The sequence below is a fragment of the Pavona decussata genome, unplaced genomic scaffold, assembly GCF_977016875.1.
Source record: "Pavona decussata unplaced genomic scaffold, jaPavDecu1.1 SCAFFOLD_112, whole genome shotgun sequence".
Lineage (NCBI taxonomy): Eukaryota > Metazoa > Cnidaria > Anthozoa > Scleractinia > Agariciidae > Pavona > Pavona decussata.
The window spans coordinates 793,758-816,564 of NW_028145526.1; the positions used below are offsets into that span (position 1 = coordinate 793,758).

The 22,807-nt window shown below is 40.2% G+C and overlaps 1 protein-coding gene across 1 annotated transcript in view; it reads left to right on the forward strand.

Moving 5' to 3' along the window:
• Window positions 1–279: 279 nt before the first annotated feature.
• LOC146470698 (fibrocystin-L-like) overlaps window positions 280–22,807 on the forward strand; it is a 61,417-nt gene continuing 38,889 nt past the window's right edge. The window contains exons 1-21 of the mRNA XM_085121665.1: window positions 280–349; window positions 1,039–1,174; window positions 2,145–2,250; window positions 2,991–3,048; window positions 4,140–4,230; window positions 4,372–4,422; window positions 5,895–5,977; window positions 6,999–7,109; window positions 7,366–7,476; window positions 9,165–9,251; window positions 9,916–10,190; window positions 10,500–10,745; window positions 11,034–11,574; window positions 12,571–12,761; window positions 13,963–14,254; window positions 16,612–16,899; window positions 18,034–18,311; window positions 19,080–19,335; window positions 19,605–20,432; window positions 21,384–21,448; window positions 22,458–22,588. Of these exons, the coding sequence (XP_084977791.1) occupies window positions 328–349; window positions 1,039–1,174; window positions 2,145–2,250; window positions 2,991–3,048; window positions 4,140–4,230; window positions 4,372–4,422; window positions 5,895–5,977; window positions 6,999–7,109; window positions 7,366–7,476; window positions 9,165–9,251; window positions 9,916–10,190; window positions 10,500–10,745; window positions 11,034–11,574; window positions 12,571–12,761; window positions 13,963–14,254; window positions 16,612–16,899; window positions 18,034–18,311; window positions 19,080–19,335; window positions 19,605–20,432; window positions 21,384–21,448; window positions 22,458–22,588 (4,247 nt within the window). The 5' untranslated portion in view covers window positions 280–327. The remainder of the gene's footprint in view (window positions 350–1,038; window positions 1,175–2,144; window positions 2,251–2,990; window positions 3,049–4,139; window positions 4,231–4,371; window positions 4,423–5,894; window positions 5,978–6,998; window positions 7,110–7,365; window positions 7,477–9,164; window positions 9,252–9,915; window positions 10,191–10,499; window positions 10,746–11,033; window positions 11,575–12,570; window positions 12,762–13,962; window positions 14,255–16,611; window positions 16,900–18,033; window positions 18,312–19,079; window positions 19,336–19,604; window positions 20,433–21,383; window positions 21,449–22,457; window positions 22,589–22,807) is intronic.

Consider the following 22,807-nt stretch of genomic DNA (forward strand, 5'->3'; position numbering starts at 1 on the left):
AAAAATCCTTTATTTAATTTTTTTTTTCTGGAAAACAACAAAAAAAAAAATTCGTGCAGAGGGTATCAACTGAAAAAAAAATTCCTGCACAAGCACTGAGCATAAAAAAAAATTCCTGCAGACTGAAAATCCCCCACCCCCCCATCACTTTTCTAATGGTCCGTCCCTAATTCATGGTAAGGTCAGGGTGACTATATGGAGGTTAGGGCTAGGGTTAGGCTTATGTAGGTGACTATATGGTACCTTAACATGAATTACTTATCTTCCTCAACAGAGCCCATTGTTTGGAGAATTGACCCGAGGCATGGTAGCCTGGCAGGAGGAACTATGCTTTATATACATGGGCAAAGTAAGGTGCCATTTTTATTAAAAAGTGTGTGAGCCGCGTAACACCTATGCAGCGCGAAAGAAATGAAGTGAAATGCTTATAGTTACTCGGGCTTGCTGCCCTGTGAAGGAAATTTGGTTTGCCGAGGTCAAAGAAAAATCGTCGGGATTTGAACCCACAATCGTTGGATTAGATCACCAGCGCTCTAACCAGGCTGGGAGTAGGTCGTGGGAATTAAAATGAAAACATATTTTTCTTTGATCTCGGCAAACCGAATTTCGTCAACGGGACTAGGAAGTCCCTGGAACTTTAAGGACAGCATTCAACAATCTATAAAAATATTTTATTTCATTTCTAACGACAATTTTTTATTGCTGCGTTTAGAAATAATCTTCCGTATCAGTTATAGCAGACGTAAAGAATAAGTAACCATAAGAATTGAAACGAGAGATCAGTCATCGCAGTTATGTACGCAAAGCTTACCCTTTGCAAAAAAGCCTGGAAAAAAATTCCGGCTTGGACGGGATTCGAACCCATGAGCTCTGCGATGCCGGTGCAACGCTTTAGCTACCAACTGAGCTATCAAGCTAACTGGGAGATGGTCATTTTGCGAATTCGTAATATTCCTGTAAAGGTAAAGACATGGAAGTGAAATATATGAGTTCAAATGTTGCACAAAACTTAATATTTCCGTTTGTTCTTTCACACAGATTTTGCCAATGATCAATTTGCTTTCCATGACCCACTGCTGGGAAACAGAGTACTGTTGACGTCAGCCCACAATGAAGTGGAATGTGACATCGTTCCCACCGATGTATCAAGTATGAGAATCGGTTGCGAATTAAGGTAACTCAAAACAAATCGGTTGAGACTTATTTTCTCATATCAGACTCGAACGGCGGTGTTACACTTGCAGCACTTTATTCAACTTGCTCTGTAACCACATTACCCTGGAATTTAATTACAGACAAATCACCTGTGCATGAAGCAGAGGTTGCAAGATTCCATGAAAGTGCTCCTCAGTCGGAAATAAGACTTTGAAAGAACGGCAAACACTGACCGCTTTAATCTTTAGATTCAGAGCAAGATCATGGAATGCGACTACCGAACTACCTAAACTTTACAATGTTCTTAAAAAAAAAACCCCAAACGCTTAAGTTGTTTTTACATAGTTTTTAGAATGAGAACGAATATCTAGATCCATCCTCTATTCTTTAAAAATTCAAATTACTTTAAATTATAGAGCTCTGGTAAACTACAGACTTATCAACCTCTTTCCCAGGGTCTCTTTTCTTTCCGCCCCCTGGAGGGAGAGACCCTGGGAGCGAGGTTGCAGACAAATGACATAGAGAACCTTTTGTACCTTCGCTTTCGCTTTCCTGGCCTTTTTGATCTTTCATCACTGTTAATACTACTTAGTTTATTAAGATCACTAATTAATTTTTGCTTATCATTTATTTTTTACTTATCAAATTTTAATATTTGTATCCGTCTTTGTTTTCATTTACACGTTTCTTCGTTTTCCTTCCCCTCAATCAGCAGTTTTTACTGTTTGCAGGTAACAACAACCTCATGTAAAATTCACCAAATTTAAGTAACAATAAGTGGAAGTTGAAGTTGAATTTTGCAACCAGGTAATAAGGATTGAGTTTGATGGAATAGGACCGTGGGGATTGCTACTGTGAACTGGATTTTCAACAAAATTGGGTTTTACAAAAATAACTGTGGAAAAACATTTGCTGGAAAATTGAAATTTATAACCCCTATGGGACTTTGTTATTTTAGATAACTATGATTCTTTTATCTTTCCTCCCAGGCGCCCTCCAACAGGTAGTGAAGGAACGTTTCACCTGAAGATGTTTGTGAACGGAATTGAAGTCACACAATTGTGTCGACAAAGGCCAAAAGCTTGCACATTCAAGGTAAATTATATTACTATTTTCTCTAGAGGTAATAGACCCTTCTCCAAAATGGCGGCCGAAAATTCAAATGAGTTACAATTAAGAACGTATACCAGCACTAGAAAGAGCACTTTTATTTCAGTAACCCTACAAAGGTTCAGCATATCAGGTGTAATATCAGCTGAGAAAATGTAAGTTGAAAAATGAAAAATTTACAGACGTTTCTATGACTGTAACGACCATAACTCAAACAAACGACTGTAAATTTGTCAAATTTCATCTTACATTTCCTAAGCTGATATAACACCTAATATGCTGAAACTGTAAGGTATGAAATTAATGTTGACAAATGGAATAGCCCATTTTACAGTAGCGTGCATAGTAACCTAGCCTTTGAGTGGAAGCGAGGCTGGAGCTGACGTTTCTTTTACAACAAACCTCAGTTTTTTTATATGTATATAGAATTGTCGGTTTTTCGGATAGTTTCCGATGCTTGTCAAGTGACCACTTTATTTTAAAAGCGAGAAGCAGCGCTTATATTCCAATCTTTTCTCGAGGAGGTTCGTTGTGATCTCAACAATTTTACGTACTGTTTCCTTGTAAAAAGTAACTACTTTTTGCTGCTTGTTCGCGCTCTGTTGATGTTTCAATCTTATCGGTACACTCGCTGTCGCACTCGATTTGAAAACTGTTCACTTAACAAACAATGTAAATTGAAGAAAGGAAAGGTGTTGATTTATTGATAATGTTTACTTTCTTAGTTTGATAAATGGAGCACTCCGACTGTGGACAACGTTCAACCCCGGGCTGCAGTCCCAGGTACATGGATACACTCCTCATTCTTCTCAATGAGTTTCGCCTGGTACTAATTATCCTTATTCATCTTCGCATAATATATCAAAACTGTAATAATTACTGACATAAAAAGGTAACGGAGAAAGGGCAAAAAATAGTTCAACTAATACTTAGCCCTTAGCGTAAAATAAAACTGTTTTCGTGCCCCTCCCGTCGCGCGTGACTCGCGCTCGCGGCTCGACTCTTGCTTGTCTCCGCTCGCCTGAAAAACGCAAATAATATTAATAATAATAATAATAATAATAATAATAATAATAATAATAATAATAATTATAATAATAATAATAATAATAATAACGCCTGTTCTGCAGGCTACGTAAACACATACACATAGACAGGACAAAATTATTAACAAGGTTGATAATTAAGTGCAAAATAACAATACTAAGTCTATCTTAATATTGAGACGTACAATTTCAAAAGAGCTTTCTTAAATATTGTCTTGTGAGGGTTTGTTTGAATAGATAGGGGAACGTCTACTAACTGGGAAAATAGATTTAAAAATCGATACATTTTATATTTTGTAATCATCACTTTTATTCTCCTGACCTGCATATTTTATTAAGTAGTGATATTGTTAGGAGAAATTAGATGCCAATCACTTTACTGGGGCTTAACACACATTACAGGAGTAAATTAAGGACGGTACCTCCTAATACACAGATATTTTTGCGCCGTTTATGACTATGCGGGAAAAGCCGATTTCAGCAAGGGCTGTTGAAATCCAAAAAGAAATTTGGAGGTTACCGTACATTTTTCAGAGATAATTGAGCAACAATAATTGCAATGCATAACAATGTATGGCTTTTTTTTTCAAATTGAAGCTTAATTGTCTCTGAAAATGCACGGTTACTCCCAATTTCTTTTAAGATTTCATCATTTTGCTATAGTTCTTCTTTCCTCGGGCAGTCATAAGCCGCGCAAAATATCCTTGTTTTAGTAGGCGCCGCCCTTAAGAAATCAGAATTTCTCGGATCACCTCGAGGTGCGCAGTAGAATAGCACCACGAGGCAACGTCCTTAAATGTCATTGTTTTTTATCTTTTCTGTTGCCAGGGACACCCGTTAAGATTTCTGGTCGAATTCACACCACTCAGTTCAGCAGACTCTCTCCTGGATTTTCACCCGACAACAAGGAGATTACAAGGTTTGAGCTGACATTTTGCTAACGAAAACTGCAGAATGATTTTGATTACGACCAAATTCGAACTTCTTTGTCGATTAAGACCTTCCAACCCTGAAATTATTCCCAATGTTTCTAGTAAGACTTTTCTTTTAATCTTTGCAGAGTTTATGTTGGTCTTGAGTGTAACCCCTTCAATGAAGCAGAAAATGAACTGTGAGTATATAATAAGAGGTATATAACGAAACAAGGGAACTATACGATCAATAATCTTCCGCAGTTCAAATAGAGTTACTTTCAATAAACCATTTCCAGCCGACAAATGTAAGTAATAAAGTACGAAGGTAACTCCGGAAGAACGTCCTGCAGTACGGTTTTGAATAATTCTTCGGAGTTACTTTCGTACTTTGTTACTTTCAATTCCTGACAAATACCGATGGCCTTCACTAATCGGTAAGAAACGGCGTCTCACATTTCGTTGATGTTGACTAGATCCATTGCATCAACAGACAATAATTCTTCTTATCGTTTTCCGTATGTTTCCTTTGGTCATAATTAAGAGAATTTGGTTAATTAAACATCAAGGACATTTTTCCTTTGGTGATCATTCTGTTCATTCTCATGACTTGTTGGTTGATCATATAATGGTAGTTTAAGCAGACATAAGATATTGGTCGCTATTGGAACTTGGTACATGGTTGAGAAAATGTCTGTGTTCCATTTTACTGTAAGGTATTTTCTAATTCGGATGAGACATTAAAGAAAGTATATGAAAAAAGAAAAAGAAAAAGAAAAAACATAATCGAGGCTGACAGGCCTAAGAGGAGGCCGAGAAAATGGACCTTTTTTTTCTGTTGGAGAAGGCCGAAGGGACGCACTTTTCAACTTTTGAAACATTTTCAGTCCCTTCCTCCCTCCCTTAGTTTAAGTTCTGGGGCCTTTCTTCCTTCCACTGATATGCCGAGTACGATTGTGGCACAGACCCAGAAATGGTTCTGGCCATTCACAAGCACAATAATTTGGCCAGAAATTAAAGTAACTACATGAATCCAGCTCCAAGGGTGGGTAAACGTGTGCGAGTAACCTCGGTTTGATTTTGCTTTGCCTCTAGGCAATTAAGAAAGCACAAGTTTCTTAAACCAGCCACAGAGCGTCGCGAGGAAAATCGAAATAATGCGGGTAAAAATGATGGGCGAAATACTGTTGACACTCATATGAAAACTACTTTTATAAATCTTTGATATTGTGTTTTGAGATCATGAGCATTGCAGCCATTCGAATCGACATTGTCAAGCAACGTTTCTTGTAGCCTCCTAAGGCAGACGTTGTTTGGCTCGTGACGTCACGCACTCTTCCCCACGAGGAGTGAGTGACGCCGGACGAGCCAAACAACGTCTGCATAGTTTCCTGTGTGTCCAGTTGTTAATCACGCGTTTTCCGAGTGGGAATCTCAATTTGTACTTAGTGTCACTCCCCTGGCAACAAAAGCTTGGTAAAAAAATACTGGTTCAACCAGGCTTACCAGGCCTTCGGTTTGAAATCAAGTCTGGTTAAGAGTCTGGTAAGCCTGGCTTTACCAGACTTTCCTGGTAAGCTTGGTTAAAAGTTACCTAAAAAGCCTGGTAAAGCTGGTTTTCGCACAGTCAAAGCGGCTGGCAAATCGTTAACAAACAGCCACTTCGTTGCAGCTTTGGAGCTGAAATTCAGAACTGTGGCTGGACTCCGAACTGCCTTGGATCATTCACGTGTCTTCCTAAAACACGAACGGCTGGTAAGTAAACAGAATATAAATATTAAAATCACTTTATTTAAGGGTTGGGAAGTTTCTGGCCGTTGTCACTTTTTGCCGGATTCCTTTGCAGTTTACAATTAAATTTTAGCCACCAAAAGTACCGTCTTCTTTTCGTTCGATTTCTAAAATGAATCTTTCGCTGGTTTTAGCCAGTGGTTTGAAATTATTTCATATTATCATTTTCTTATATCGCCTTTCAAACGCAAATCTGTTTACAAGGGTTACTATAGACTAGTCAATCTTACTGAGAAACAGAAAGCAGCGAGCGGCAAACGTAAGGTAAACATGGTGGCATAGTCATTTTTTGCATGTTCGCCGTACACGTAATTCTAATCTCCCTAATGTCAATGAAAATGTCCGAAGAACAGCTTGGTGAAAAATGGTAATGCATTTATATACCGCATTTTCTATTTATATATATTCAAATGCGGTTTACATCAGCATATGTTCATTGGCGACCTCATCCTACCCTCCCAACCCATGAAATCATGAAACAGTACAAAGACCAGACCAGCACACCGGGAACTCCATGCCCTACTCTTTGCGATTAGTGTCTGGGTTCTTTAACGTCCCACAGGGTTATGAACATTGAAGTGTTGTGAGACGGGGCCTACGGTTTATCGTCCTTATCCGAGAAGACTAGAAAGTATAACCATTTGCAGATGTCATTACAAAGGCAGCACTTTCTACTCAGTTATTTAAAGACCCTGAGTCGTCCAATGCTCGATCAACTGAGCTAACCGGTCGGAAAAAGGATTAAAAAAACACAAAAAGGAAGAATTAGAAAGGTCTTAGCTTCTTTTCTGAGCTAAAGCTAAAGCATCTGTCAGGTCTCAAAACTCTGTACGCTTTAAACAACGCTCGAGTTCATGCGCAGGCTAGGGAATTCCTGAGTTTGATGACCCAAGGGTAACGCTGATTATATACTTTCAGAAAACTTCAGACTGTTTGGCACCCGTAGTCAACCTTCACTGTGTCTTTATCACCATTCTTCATATAGGTTCCCACTCGGTTTCCTATTTGGTCTCCGGCCTTGGTAGGTCGCAAGATGACAAGAACCTTTTGCGTGTGAGCAAAGACCAGAAGCTCTACCTTTACCAAACCCATTCAGGTAAAAAAAAAAAAAAGGAGCACACAACAACAACAACTCCAAAACGTCATGTATTTGTAGTTCTGCTAATACGTGCATTTTTCTATTATTTTTTTATCATTAACAACACGTAACCTGATTAGAAGAACAACAACATATCTAACTTGTACTGCCGTAACCACTAACCCACATTTACGATAAGTACTTCATTGTTTCGATTCACTGTTCCAATTGTCTTCAGAAAACGGTCTTATCATATACAATTTTCTCTTTGCAGATATTCACAGTGTGTCGCCTTCATCTGGGAGTCTTCTAGGCGGGACCGTGATAAAAATAAAGGGAGTGGGTTTTAGTGCCAATACCGAAAACGTGAAGGTGTATGTTGCAGGTATATCTTTACAGAAACGTTACGCTTAGGAATCTAAACGTGGCTTACTGCAACTTTTGAGGGGTAAAATTCACATGATATATTAACAGAAGGGCTTTAACCATCTCACATTTAAAATTATGGGACGCTTTCGACTGAGGGGTTACGTTTGATAGGAGTGACACGATTAATTCTGCATACACATGGTAGTGTAGGGGGATTACTGTATGTCTCTTTGTAAATTCCACAGCCTTTCAAAGCAAATACCTCTCAGAATATTGAACATTTTTACACCGATTTGGCAGCACTCACTGCGACTCAACTATCCCGTTGAGGAATCGGAAAATATAAGACTTATTAAGGACGGTGCCTACTATTGTTACTGCCCATACGTTCTGCGCATCTCGAGATACTCGGGTTTCCTATGGGTGGTGCCAACTAATACAGGAATATTTTTTCGCGGTTTAAAACTATACTGAGAAAGCAGAACTTAACAAATGCTTTTGGTATCTCAAAAAAAAAATTTGGGGTAACCGTGCATTCTTCAGAGATAATTAAGCTTCAAGTTAGGAAAAAATCCTATACATTGCTTTATATTTTGGCGCTTTTTAGAGATATTGTTGCTTAGTTATCTCTGAAAAATGCATGATTACCCCCAATTTTCTTTTTGGATTCCAACAGCCCTTGCTAAGATCTGCTTTTCCCACAGAGTCATAAACCGCACAAAAATACTTCGGTATAAGTAAGCACCGTCCTTAAACTTGTTAAAATCTCATTTAAGGACGGTGCCTACTTTTGTTACTGCGCATTCGTTCTGCGCATCTCGAGATACTTTGGTTCCCTATGGGTGGTGCCTACTAATACGGGGATATTTCTGCGCAATTTAAAACTATGCGGACAAAGCAGAACTTAGCAAGTGCTCTTGGTATCTTAAAGAAAAATTGGGGGTAACCATGCATTTTTCGGAGATAATAAAGCTTCAATATGGTAAAAAATGTCATACATTGCTTTGTATTATACTACTTTTTTGAATTATTGTTGCTTCATTAACTCTGAAAAATGCTTGGCTACCCCCAATTTTCTTTTTGGATTCCAATAACCCTTGCTAAAGTCTGCTCTTCCCGCATGGTCATAAACCGCGCAAAAATACTTCGGTATTAGTAGGCACCATCCTTAAAATCTCCCTATATTAAGGCTAATTTACACGTACCGATTTATCGGCCTCGGATGACTAGGTTCAATTGCCGTGGGCCAATTTACAGGTTACAAGTTGTCGGCAGATTTTTTTTTCTGTTGATCTAGCTCGGAGTAAAAATCGGCCTATAATGATCGATTTAAAAAAAATTATTTTACACCTCCACGGAATGTTTTCATAACTCAGGCAGAATTTCGTCCGTTCACTGATTTCTTTGTCAAATTGGGGCCAAATCGGCCTTATTATTCGATACGTTTAAATTAGCCTTAAAATTTTATCGTTCTATGTCACTGGTTACTGTTCATATTTAAAGAAATGTTTATCTTATAAAAAATGAAAAATTATTGGTTTCCAATCAACGTAACAAGGACAAGAAAATATCGCTTTCGAAGTTTTTAATAGTTTCCTATTGTTAAAAACAATCAAGCTATTAACAATTTCCACGTTGAGGTGCAATACAGCGAACTATGATGTAATTTATTTTGTTTGTTTCGGGATGTTTTGCTTATGGTAGATGTTGAATGCCCGATTTTGTCGTCGACACATTCGGAGATCACTTGTCGCACGGGGCCAGGCAGGGAAGCAAGAAGCATTTATCGAGGTACGTTCCTTGGGGCTCTGTCAAATGAAACTGCGTGCCTATGTGTGAATAATTAATTCGCTGAACGCTGGTTAAATAAATCGACCGACTGACTGATTGATTGGGTTGCGGGTTGACTGTATTGATGGATGGATGGGTATGGATGGACGGACGGACGGACGGACGGACGGATAGATAGATATCTTTATTTCAACACGATTTTATGGACGGAGGGACGGACGGCTGGATTGCTGGAGGAAGGATTGGTTCGTTGGCAGGCTGGGTGGCTAATTGGATGGTTGGATGGATTGCTTGGTTTGTTGACTGGCTGGATGGATAATTGGTTGGCTGGCTGATTGGTGATGTGTTGGTTGGCTGACCGGATGGTTGAATGGATTCGTTGGTTGGATGGTTGGTGGTTGTGTCTAATAAGTCGATTTCTGTGTAACACCTTAAGAGGAAAATATCCGAAGTTTCCCGAAGATTAAAAAGAGAGTCCCTGAGATACTTTAATCCCCTAAAAGGGCGAACATGAAGTCATTGACAGATTTCACAGCAAAATTATCCCAACTGTTTTGAGTTTGTCCTTGACAGTTTTTCTCAGTTTCGGAAATTCTCTATAAATTAACAATTTGTATAATATAAAAGGACTTTTTTTTTTGTACTAAAAAACTGAATGTTACAGGTTCTCGTGGTTTACAACGTGAAATCTGGAAGTGGACTCCCAAATCCAATCTGATGGATATTGCTTCCTTGTCTTCTGGTGCTGCTGATTACCATGTGGAGTACTGGCCCGAGAGTAGTTCTCCGGAAGATGATACCTTCAACAAGACTTCCGGCTACAGTTCAAAGATCACTGGGTTTTTCTTGCCGCCCCAAAGTGACAATTACACATTTTATATCCGGTCTGATGACAAAAGTGAGCTTCACCTTAGTCTCACGGGAGAACCCGCTGAAAAGGTACAATACAAACTGTTTTTACTTTTATTTCATTAATGTTTATCTTCGTTCCGTGTCAGCCTTACATAGGATTTACTTTACTTTCAATACAGACGCCCTGAGTTTCGATTTGAATTGCTGGAGGGAGGCGTTTGTATGATAATAGGTGTTTTATCCGAGTGAATATGATATTCTATTCGTGACAAATCTAGTTCTCAGGGTCTTCTCGATTTTCAAAGTGGCAACAAAGGGAGTGCCGCTATTTTGAAAAGGAGATGGCTCTGGAGTAGAGGCTAAGAGCTGATGCAACTTCAAATGTTTCTCATACAGACGAAAATTGCAAGCTGCTCGTCAGCAACACGTGACTGGAACCAGGTTCAGAAGTCTGACAGAATCCCCTTAGAGGCCAACAAGCCTTATTACATCGAAGCCTACCACACTGATTTTGGTGCTGATCACCACGTAGCCATCCGAGTGGGCCTGGAAAACACTGATCATATTCACGCTAAAGTTGGTGCCGCCAGGGACGAACAGCAGCAAATCACAATCACCTCAACGTTACACTGGGAAATACAGGTTTGTCCTGCTTGACAAGTAACTGATCCAAAGCGCTATAAGCAATATCCTTGGCTATAAGGAATATCCTTATCCTGGAGCTGAATGTATCACACGGGCGCAAAAGGAAAAGTTATACTCATAAATTAAAAGTAAAAAAGTTGCTGTTTTTACTCTTTTTGTTATTGCTGGTACTTTAGAATGTTAGCATCATAAAAAAAAACACAATTTTCGCATTGAGTGATGTTTTCTGCAAGTCAATCTGGTAGTTCCCTTTTCTCATTTTTCTTTCTTCAATTATTAATTCAGAATTTGGACGTTAGTAACTGGAAGGAGGAAGAAAAGGAGTGCGAAGTTCAGCAAATATCTATTGCACCTCTACAATGCGAGCAAAGCAACATCACCTCCTGTTTGGACAACCTCACTCTCTCGGACAACTTCACGCTCACCTACAAAGGTGAAAACATAACGCTCTCCTTAAACGCCACCAACAGCTCTGTTCTAGAAGAAAAACTGAACCAGCTGCAAGCATTCCAAGGCCTGGGTACAATCAACGTTACCTTGGTGAATGTCACGGAGCCGGGAAATGCAACAGTATTTCAAATCTCGTTTTGTCTTGCTGATCCACGAGGAGTCGAAGTACTGAATGGAACCGTTGCCAATGAGCAAGCGTTGTCCTTACATGTAACTCGCTTAGTACAAGGGAAATCGGCGAAGGACTTTCAGCTTGTCTTTGATCAGCCAGACCTGCCGTCCGCGAGCCTAACACCGAACGCCAATACGAACAGCATCAGGGGCGTGTTGAAGGACTGGCTTTCTACGAAATGTGAAGTTGTTCCTTCGAGACTGAGTAAGTGAACAAACCGCAGAATAGAAAGTTAGAGCCACTTTGTAAAGTGAAATAAACCCTATCGGAGTTAAATGCTTTCGCTTGATAGTTCAGAACAACATTTTGACGTTCTCGTTATGCATGACTACAAGCACCTCTATTAGAATATTCAAATGGCTAACTGCTTTGGTTCAAGTGATACGTTTTTTATCGATTCAGTCTAGTGCTGCAACTTCATCATAGTCGTTTCGCCTTTATTTAAATTGAACAGTGTTAGAACGCCGAACTTTTCATGAGCCGAACCTAATACCGCGAATTAAGTACATGAAAAGTTCGGCGTCTGAATCAGTTGAGGACGGCTTTTTCAATTTGGAACGGCTCAGCCGTTCTTCCCGCCTGACTCAGCCGGGAATTTCGGCTTTGGAACGGCTTTGATTCAGACGCCGAACTTTTCATGAGCCGAACCTAATGTATAAATTATTATAACGTATTTCAAATAAAATAAAAATAATAATAAAAAAAACGCTAACATTTCGATTGGTTTTGCTTCAAGTAAATTAAGTTCGGCTAATTAAGTTCGGCGTCTGAATCAAAAATCGGGATTTTCGTGATTTTGGCCGACCTTATTTTGAATTAAATTCGGCTCATGAAAAGTTCGGCGTCTGAACTGGGCCTAACTTAGTTTAAGCTTCATTTTTTCTGTTACCTGTGCGCTTTTGCAAGGCCGTTAGAATTTATGGTTATGCAAATAGGGGTGGTTCAAATAGAAGAAAGATCCTCGCAGTTCGTACACAACTTAAGCAGTTGCGAAAAGAAAGCCTGAAAAAAAAATCAGGCTTGAACGGGATTCGAACCCATGACCTCTGTGATGCCGATGCAGTGCTCTATCAATTGAGCTCAGTCAAGCGAACTGGGAGCTGGTCATATTGTGAGTTCGTAAAATACCCGTGAGGGATGAATAAATGAGTGTAAATATGTGGTGTTGTTCGATCAGTCTAATTTCTTTTCCATTCTTAGCCGGATATATCTTCTATGAACAATACGAGGAGAACATTCTTGGAAGAGAATCTGGTGCAAGAGTTTCCGATGATGAGCCCTTCTGTGGAAGATATTCCTTGAAAAATCCAACGATTATTTGGAGAGCCGGCTACTCAGCCTTCTCGATTGCCCAACCTCAAGATCCTTATGCGATCTCCAGATACAAGCAAGTGAGTGACAGTGGTTTTCCTTTTCAGTTTGAATCCGTGGGCTCAAACATTATAGAGCCAATTTAGGACAGTGACACTTCAAGATTTGACTTACATAGAAGTGATAACTATACATGATTATAGAACGGTTTTCAATTGAGTGGTCTGAAACCAAAACCAAAGAAATTACTTTGAACAATCACGACAGAGGTAGAAAGCGCAATGAACCAATCAGAACTCGTTGTAAATACATGTAACGGTTGCCAAGCGCGGGAAAACGCGTGTGATCAAGTCAAGATTGGTTTTGGTCTTGCTTTTAATCAGTTGAGAAAATTGCACGAGTTTTTAGAGTGCCTATGAAGCGAAAATTGTTTTTGTGTAGTTATAAAATTTGCACTTTAACATATACGATTCCGAAGTTTTAGAGTACTGGGGTAAAACTTGTAGATTTTACAAACGCTCAAAGTTGAGCTATTTTGCTTTCAAAAATGGTCAGAGGACTGGGTCGAGTTTTTACTGAATTCCAAGTTGTGACGTCACGTTGGTGCCAAAAGTTTGTTTGCTTTCATTCCGTTCTTGCCGCCGAAAAGGATTGTAGAAAGAGAAAAGCATGTCTAGCGATTCTGTGAACGATCGATTCTGGCAACTCTCTTTGTTACGGACGCCAGCAACGCAATACCGCCCTCGCTGTCGCTTATCTTTCGTCTCTTCCGCCATGATGAATTGCAATTCTTGGCACCAACGTGACGTCAGCGGTTATTGTCACCTGGCATTTTGGCCGCGCGGTTCGAATACCATTTTTGAAGGCAAAATAGCCCAACTTTGAGCGCTCACAAAATCGGCAATTTTTACCCCAGCAATCTCAAACTTCGAAATCCCGTGTTTGAAAGGGTAAATTTTATAACTACCTAAAGACAGTTTTCGCTTCATGGGCACTTTAAACCAATCTCGGACGGTAGAAATGCAAGACAAAAGCAAACGTTAAAATGAGTCAATCGAAAACCGCTCAATGGAAGCTTCTTTTGGATTTAATTGTTATCAAATTTAAGTTCTAAGCTCGCGTAGTGTTTTCAAGGCAAGCGAAGGTAAACATTTCCAGGCTGAGCACAGATCTATGGTAGATTTGGAGGTGTGCGAAAAGCGCTATAAACTGGCTTTGTAAATAAAAAAGGCATATTTGTCAAAGCGCCTGTTTGATACCGGAATTATTTCCTCCATGTAGTTTTGCTTCGCCTACAAAGGACCCATAAAAGACGAGGTGAGATTTCAAGTGAAATACGAGGAAAACGACCAGGTTCGCTACACTTATCACACCTACGATTTCGTTAGACTATCTTCCCGATCCAGCTGGGGATTTTCTTGTATAAATGTGTGGGAACGCATCAAAACTGAATATTCGGCAGAGATTGGACCTCAAGTTGAAATGAACAGTATTGAAATTGTGCGCTTGGACGGCGAAGGTCAGCACGATATTTTCATCGATAACGTTTGGATTGGAAAGACCTCGATAGCTGGTAAGGATTTGCAGTAATATTTTCTTGCTGACTTAATGGCTTTAGGTGGCCGAACACAGTTTTCCAGTACACAGGTATTAGTAAACATTATTTGAAAACTACGTACTTCTGAGTACCCGAAATTAGCATGGTGCAAGATTAACTAAAGCCGCGGCCACACGAGCGATTTTTTGCTCGCGCAGGTGATGCGATTTTTTCAAATTTTGTCGCGTCGCCAGCGCGAGATGAAAATCGCACGTGTGGCCACCCTCGAACTGGCGACGCGACAGGTGAAGAAATCGCAAGAAAAAAGTCGCCGGAATTGAAATTTTCGCGACAAAATCGTAGAGATAGCGCCCGTGTAGCCACCCTGCAACTAAGCCTCGTCATTCGCAATAGCTCGGGAAACGCCGGGATATCAACGACTGAAATTTCCGTCAGCAGTTGATGGTAAAATCCTTGTTCCTTTCTCTTTGCGAGCCACGGACGGACCCACGTTGACCTTTTCTTAATTTTCTTCTTCTTTTGTCTGCTTTTTATCGTCAAGAAGAAGAATGCAAATAGGCGATAAAACAATATCCTCGTCTGAAAGGGCCGTCCGCCATGTCTGTTTATAGCGCCAGGTCTCTTGAAGTATGCGATTCACGCGGCTTTCAATTTGTCGCCAAACTCGCTAGAATTTGTCACTCGTGTAGCCACCCTCTCGCGCTGGCGACGCGACAAAATTTGAAAAAATCGCATCACCTGCGCGAGCAAAAAATCGCTCGTGTGGCCGCGGCTTAAGAAGGAATAAATTTTGATACTTCTTGTTGAGCAACCCTAGCGCGCGCTTAATAGCATCACTAACAGAATCTGTAAAGCGCGCGCAAACTGTGTTCGGCCACCTTAAAATGCAAAGCTGTATACTAACACATACGTACACCTTCTTTTAGGTACTTGGGTGACTGGGCGAGATTTGATTGTAATACTGTAAATCATGCAGTGTCGAAAGTAATTCGCGTTTGGTTTAGTTTTGTCTTAATGGACCCTGTGTTTGATCTCACGCCACTTTATCAGTCAATGACAAACAAAACCAAAACCAATCGTAACTTTTTTTTAAAATTTATTATTTTTATCATTTCATTTCATTTCATTTCATTTCACATTACCAATTACAAAACCAACAGTGACTTGCTCGCACCTTTACATGTCTCTGCTTCGAATTCTTATTGGCTCTTTGCGCTGTTTACGTGCGTTGTGGTTGGCCAGAGTAATTGCTTTGGTTTTACGTCACTCGATTAAAAAAAGGCTCTTAAGAGACCCCGTTAGGGGGGAGGGGGGGGGGGGAGGGCTAGACTAGTTATTCCTTACCCCTTAACATTTTCCCCATTTAACCCTTAGCCATAACTTCGAAAGCCCATTAATAATTTATAATTATTCATTAATGATTCATAATTGACCTATCGAATGATCGATAAAACATCACGTGCAGTGGTTTTAAAACCCGATCAAACCTCCTCCTTATTAGTATGTGGTGTTTAATGTTTTTCTCGTATGCTAATTTCCAACGTTCACAAAAGCATCGTTGTTATGAACTCTTTTGGCACACGCTTTTCCAGGAATGTTTTGAAGCCGTTCAAAAAACTCGCAGCTCGCTGCGCCTCGTGGTTTTAAATCCCGATAAAACACTGCTCCTCGTGTTTTAAACATTACGTTATTTTGCCAATCCTGTCCCTAAATGCTCTTACAGGATGTCAATGGAGAACGTTCGCATGTTATATTTTTTTTAAATCCGAGTTTGATAACGAAAAAGAGTTGTTGAAAACTGGCAAAAAGTCTTGACAGCTCTGCTTCTTACCAACTAGCACATCCCCATTTTGACAAGTTTACACAAGACCAATTGAATTTGCTTACTCAAGTTTTCAACCGTTATTTAGATATGTTTAAGTTGGCGTTTTTAAAGGGAATGGGAGAAAATAATAGTTATAATAATAATAATAATAATAATAATAATAATAATAATAATAATAATAATAATAATAATAATAATAACAATAATAATAATAATAATGTTGATGATAATGATGATGATCACGATGATCATGATGATGACAATAATAATAATCATAATTATCAGTCATAAACAATTTTTGTGTGTCAAGTAAAAACTTGATTGATTCGTTTTGCCTAAGAGGAATTCTGGTCAGCAGTATTTCAGAGCGCTATTTTGTAGCACTTGTCCCAAATCTTTCTCCGTTCGCTCGTTCATTCATTCATTCATTCATTCATTCATTCATTCATTCATTCATTCATTCATTAGTGGGTTGGTTCGTTCGTTTGTTCGTTCGTTCTTTCCTTCCTTCTTTCATTCATTTAATGTTTACTCGTGTTTGTTTCAGTTACACCGACAAAACTTGGCGCAAGACCGAATGGTTTTATTATCAAGGATTTCCAAGTTGAAAAGAATGATCAAAACTGGACCATCAGTCTCCTTCCTGCAAACTGTGGTTCCCCTGTTCCACTGCTCGCTGTTGTGGACGCCATCTGGGGCAATAATAGTGGCCGTAATAGTGCTGTCTTTACTGCAAAAGGTCTTACCTCAAATGCCACAGTGACGCGAATACAAAAAGCTTCGCCTCGAGTCCGTGGAACGTTTAACATTACATACAAAGGAAAAGTTGTCAAAGGTGGGTGTCATTATTCAGTTTCCGAATACCTCAAACAACTTCGCAAACAGTAGTCTGAAATGTCAACCGTCTGCACCCCCTAACCCACAGGGGGCCACACCCCCTTTTGGGTTAGGGGGAGGAGACGGCTGACATTTCAGACTACGTAAGTAGCAGCTTGCGAAAGTGGAGACGAATTTTACCTTAATTTACGTCAAGTTGCCGATGATCGCAAACAAAACTTGAGAGGTAAGGAATGTTCTACCTTTTGCATCTTGTTTGCGACGATTTGGAACTAACGCAATGTTTACATAGAAAGAAAAAGTGATAAAAGATGGGTGATGTTAATTAGTTTCCAAATGCGCGAAACAACGTTGCAAATATTTGGCGATGGCTTATTCGCAAACAGTTTTTGTAACGCTAGAAACACCTTTTACGTTGATTCCCGTCGATCTCCGATGATTGCAAGCAAAACGCGTTCTACTTTTGCGTCGAGAGAAAACAACAACGTGGATACTATCACAGACTGTTTGTGATCAACCGTCGACCAGTTTTGAGCAATTGAGAAGTTCTGACGAATTAGGAGCTAGTACGAAACAATAAGATGGCGTCCTTTTTGAGACGCAAAGCCGGAGAGGCTAGGAAACCAAAAGAAAACGGTCAGAGGGCAAACACCAGGGAATTTTTTGGTGTGTATAAGCCGCTCGGTTGCCGAACTTCTGACCCTATTTCGCATCAACATTTATTTTTCCAATAGCCATTTTCAAGACCTGGTCTCCAAAGTACATCCCGTTTTCACATTTTCTGATCAATGCGATTTAAAAAAACTACACCCGTTTTCAAACTAAAATGATTCAAAACCCCTACCCTAATCTGAGTAAACAAACTTTGTTTCGTGGTGCCACAACTGGCTCCAGTTGTTCAAAGAGTGGATAACGGTATCCAGCGGATAAAATGTATTGGTTGTAGTACATTTTAGCTTTCTACACTTTCCCCTCAGAAAAAAATGAATTTGTGAGAGGGGTGGTTTGGAAGAAGCAGAAAAAAATTGACACTTTGCCCCGGAAGTGGCCGTAAAGAAAGGAATATGGATCCAAGCCATTGAAACGAATAGTCCTATGTATTCTTACTTAGTCTTCTCGTTGCATTTACCAGATGTTCCCGCTAACATTTCCGAGGCACGTCTTAAAGATCGGTTAGAGGAAGAATTTGAAGAAGGCATCCTTGCCGTGGAAAGATCCGGGACATGCGCCGGCTTCCTATGGAAGGTCACGTGGCAGACAAGAGGCGGTGATCATCCTACTATGCAGGTCAGCGGTGACGGTCTCAGTGGTAATGACGCATCTGTAACAGTGCAGACCATTGTGAATGGCGGCTTGTTCTTGGATCCAATTCCTGGAGAGTTTTTGCGAATGCCGAAATCTTCAGGGCAGGTAGGTTACGCAGCTTGTCGTCACGCAACACCTCTCCCAAAGAATGTAGCCTTGCGTGACGACCAAGGTTTCCTTTCGATTGATGAAGACTGAAAAAGAAAGGAACTCGACAAATATTTTCCCAAAATGGAACAAACAGGTTAATTTAATAAGGGTTTTATTACAATACCTCTTTTGCAAATTTGCCGACAGCTAGTGTGAGAAGGCCGAAAACTAGAAGTGTAGCAATATTCAGGGCAAACAACGAATCGTTTAGGTAAATTAGCTGTTTGGAAGACCCTTAATCCCCTATAATTTTCTAAAGGGAATTTTCACCTCGAACTTCTGTGATAAGGGACATTTAAGACCTATTGTTTTCGGATTGATTAGAATTTGGTTTCGGTTACCGAAGAAGGGTCAGCTAAGATTTTGAGAAAGGAAATAAGACCTAAGGTTTTCGAGAAATGGAAAAAATGCCCTAGTAATATTAATTTCGAAAAGACGCAAGTTCTCCTATAATGACCGAACAGATAAAATATTATAGCGCGGCCTGAAATGAACCTACAGAGCTTTAAAGGCACTCCAGATAGCCTAAAATTGCGTTTCAAAGGATTTGAGAGAAAGCTATCGTTGGGTGCCCCTGAATATTATCATAGACACGTTTAGGGATCTTAAACAGCTATAACGGCAACGGAAACGAAAACGTCACTTGAAAATATAACTTCTGTGACTGTAATTCTGTAGGCTTTTTCGTCTAATTGTTTATTTATTTATTTACTTTTTTTTCAGGTGGTTGTGGTCGTAAATGACATTATCGGATCCTGCAACAACAACAATTGCTCGTTTAATTATTCTGCCAGTCACACCCCTCAGATCACCTCCATATCACCCCCGTCAGGTGCAGGCGGGCCCCCCGGTATTGGGACCGTTATCACTATTCGTGGCTCAGGATTTTCCACAGTAAAAGAAGAAAATGTTGTCACAATCGGTGGCTCTTCTTGTATCATCCAAACTAGCACCATCGACAACATCACGTGCCGAGCAGGTAAGTTGTCTTCTTATTTAGCTTTATTTACTTCAAGGTCAATATCGTTTTTTGCCTAACGGTTTACTGCGCCTTTCAATAACATGCGGACTCTGAAGTTCAAGATTCAACCAACCGTTACGCTTTCCACTATCATTGCATCCGACATAATCTCTTTACGACAGACAAATTCTCATCGTAGGCCTTATCCAATCATAAGTGGCGTCCAGTTACCGCTCAGTGACGCACCACATGTTCTTTATCACGGAATTTGTATATTTCTTTGTCAGATTACGGCCCTGGTGGAACTCATGAAGTCAGGATTTCCGTAAAAGGCAAAGGTTTGGCCGCTAATGATCAGCAACTCAACTTTACTTACGTCATCAGTGCGACTTCAGTTACTCCGTCCAGCGGAAGCACGGCGGGTGGAAGTGAAATTACCATATATGGCAGTGGCTTTGGAAACAGGATAAGCAGTGCCTCGGTCTCATTGGGAGGCTCTCCATGTGATATCATAAAGATCAATATGTCCCACATCACGTGCATAACAGGTGCTCATGCCGCCGGAAGTGTCACTGTGAGTGTATCAGTTGATGACAGCTCGACCACCGTTGCCAATGGTTTCCTCTATGACGCTTCATTAAACATTCAAGTCACCAGCTTAAGCCCACTGGAGGGGAGGGTAAGCGGCGGTGACGTCATAACCATTTCTGGTTCCGGTTTTGTCAACACGACATTGGTGAAAGTGGGAAACGAAAACTGCGTGATACAAAGTTGGTCACCCGGGCAGATAACTTGCGTTACACCACGTCACGCTCCAGGAAAATTTTCTGTCAAGGTTGTCACGCCAGGGAAAGGTTATGCCGTGATCCCTGAGCAATACAAAGAGTTTGAGTTCACATTTGTTGTGCACTCCATCTTCCCTCTGAACGGCTCAGTAGCTGGAGGAACCCACGTGACCTTCATGGGACGAGGGTTCAACTGCAGCGAGTCACGCACTGTTATCACGGTACATGCCAAACCATGCAAAATAAGGGAATGTAACTCAACGCATGTGACTTGTGAAACAAAAGACATATTTGAAACCATCACAGTGAATAATACTGGATCCCATCCAGGTTAGTTAACGTCAACTATTTACATTTTATTTTCGTGCTAACACAATAGGCCATTTCCGGGGGTTGGCCTGCACCGTTTTGCAAGGTCTTGTTGGGAGGACATAAGAACGAACACGGAAACATTGTTCCCAGCCCTAAAAGCAATGCAGCTGCAGGTTAAAAGGGTCCAGTAAAAATAGAGCTTTTGAAAGATGCAGGTTGACTGGATTCTCGAGTTGTTTTGAATCTCACTGTGAAAGCGAAGCTAAGTACAAAGCTTTTCATGTGAAAATCAGTGTTTTGCATATGAATGAAAACTAATTCTCCTTAAAAAAAAAAACCTATACACAAAGCCTCGCTTCCATACTGAGGTTCTAAGCAGCTCGGAAACGACCTATTCATTCCCCTTCAGACTACGTTAACCTCGGGACCAATCAGGAGCGTTTTGGTGCCGAATTCGTTTAGGCGTTTACACACAAAACATGAATCCGGAATGAAGAGTTTCGAGATTCATCAAACAGCCGTAAGCTAAATAAGCAAAACACGGCGTTCGCGTCCGCAGATCGTTGATTTTCTGCTAAGTAAAAAATTTTAACTCGTTTCAAAATAACTTCCACCCTATTTCTTGTATTGGCCAGTTGACAAATGCGTCGATTCTTTTGACATCGTCTTACTTACCAGTCTCATTCCCGCAAGTCGTCATTTTGTACAGAATGTGGGCCAACTATGCTCTACAAGTATTTTCACATCGATCGTTTACCCTAGCAATTCGCACTTTCGATAGAATCTGAAGTATCTTTTCACATTACGGGTCTAAAATCGCCCGTACTCCGCACGCAATTCATGGTGTAGTAGAAACTTCCCTTCTCCGAGTAGGTTTATTTTAAGGACAAGGAACAAAAACTTAAATATGAAATAAATGATCACGAGTTGCCGTACTTTCTAATGTAAACCTTGTTCTTATTTTATCAGAGTTTGGACGTGGATACGAATGGTCTCCAAAGCACGTGACCTGTTACCAAGGTGACACCGTTGAGGTAGGGTAACACTTAACGGATGAAATTCCTTCTGTTAATTCATACAAATTTTATCATTATCCTTAATTTTTGCTAAAATTCAAAAGAGAGCATGTACAACCCTTTCTTGAAAGGGACGGAAGAGAGAAGGACGATAGCTCCTTATACAGTGCACTAACGCAGTTTGTGACTACGCGGGAGAAGCATCTCTTAGCAAGGGCTATTGAAATCGAAAATCAAATTGGGGGTAACCAAGCATTTTTCAGAGATGATTTAAATACATAACTGTGTATGGCGTTTTTTTTACCATGTTTATGCTTGATTATCTGTGAACATGCGCGGTAACCCCCAATTTCCTTTTCGATTTAAATAGTCCTTTGTAAGATCTTCTTTTCCCGCATATTCATAAACCGCGCAAAGGTACCCTTGACTTAGCTACCGTCACCGTCCTATAAGGGGCAGTGTCACTGATTTTTAGTGTGCCTTTGAATAGCGAAAAACTCATTTGTATCGATGGGAATGTTAAAATAATGATTCAGTAATGTTAACAATTGCCCTACGAGTATTCAAAAACAAGTATTTGTTATCTTTTGCTGTAGATGGCTTGGATGGAAATGGATTACAACTTGAAAAAATTGACCAATTGTTTCAAATACTTCTTGCGGATTTTGGAGAAATTGCTAAAAAACTTATTTATAGTTACATCATTGGAGAAATCAGTTAATATTTCCCTCCCGGTACTCAACGAACAATTTTATGTTAGAGAAAAGGTTCTGTTCTAAAGTTTTGACTAGCGTTGGTCAAAATACGGAAAAATCACCTTGACAGTGTCCCTTTAAGAAATAAGAATTTCGCGGACCACCCCGAGACGGCACAGAACGCATGCGCAGCAGTTAAAGGAGACGCCGTCTACAAGAGGTCAATTAATTAATTAAGAAAATACTCCATCTCCATCTAAAACTTAGTGCCATCAATACAAAACTAAAATAACAAACACGTGTTGAAAACGCCTTTGGTTTTCGTTTCGCAGTGGAAGTGGTCTGGTCAGGAATTCTCCAAAGTAAGCTATAATGTCCATCAAACCGCCGATTCTTCCTCGATCGCGTACGATGGGTCTGGGTTTCGTAGCGGTAGCAGCAGAACTGGCAGTTTTAAACACAGGTACAGTGCAATGTAGTTTTGATAGAGCCGTAAACTTTGACACAACGAACATCCGGATATCACAATTTATAACCCACCGCGTGATTAATTTCCGCGCGTCCACTTTGGACAAAACGCCTTGGTGGAACAAAATTGGACGGCGGTTGTCAGACGATAACAGTCGGCCGATTTTTTTCGACGACAAATTAAAACAAAGAAAGGACGTCACACTTTTAGGTC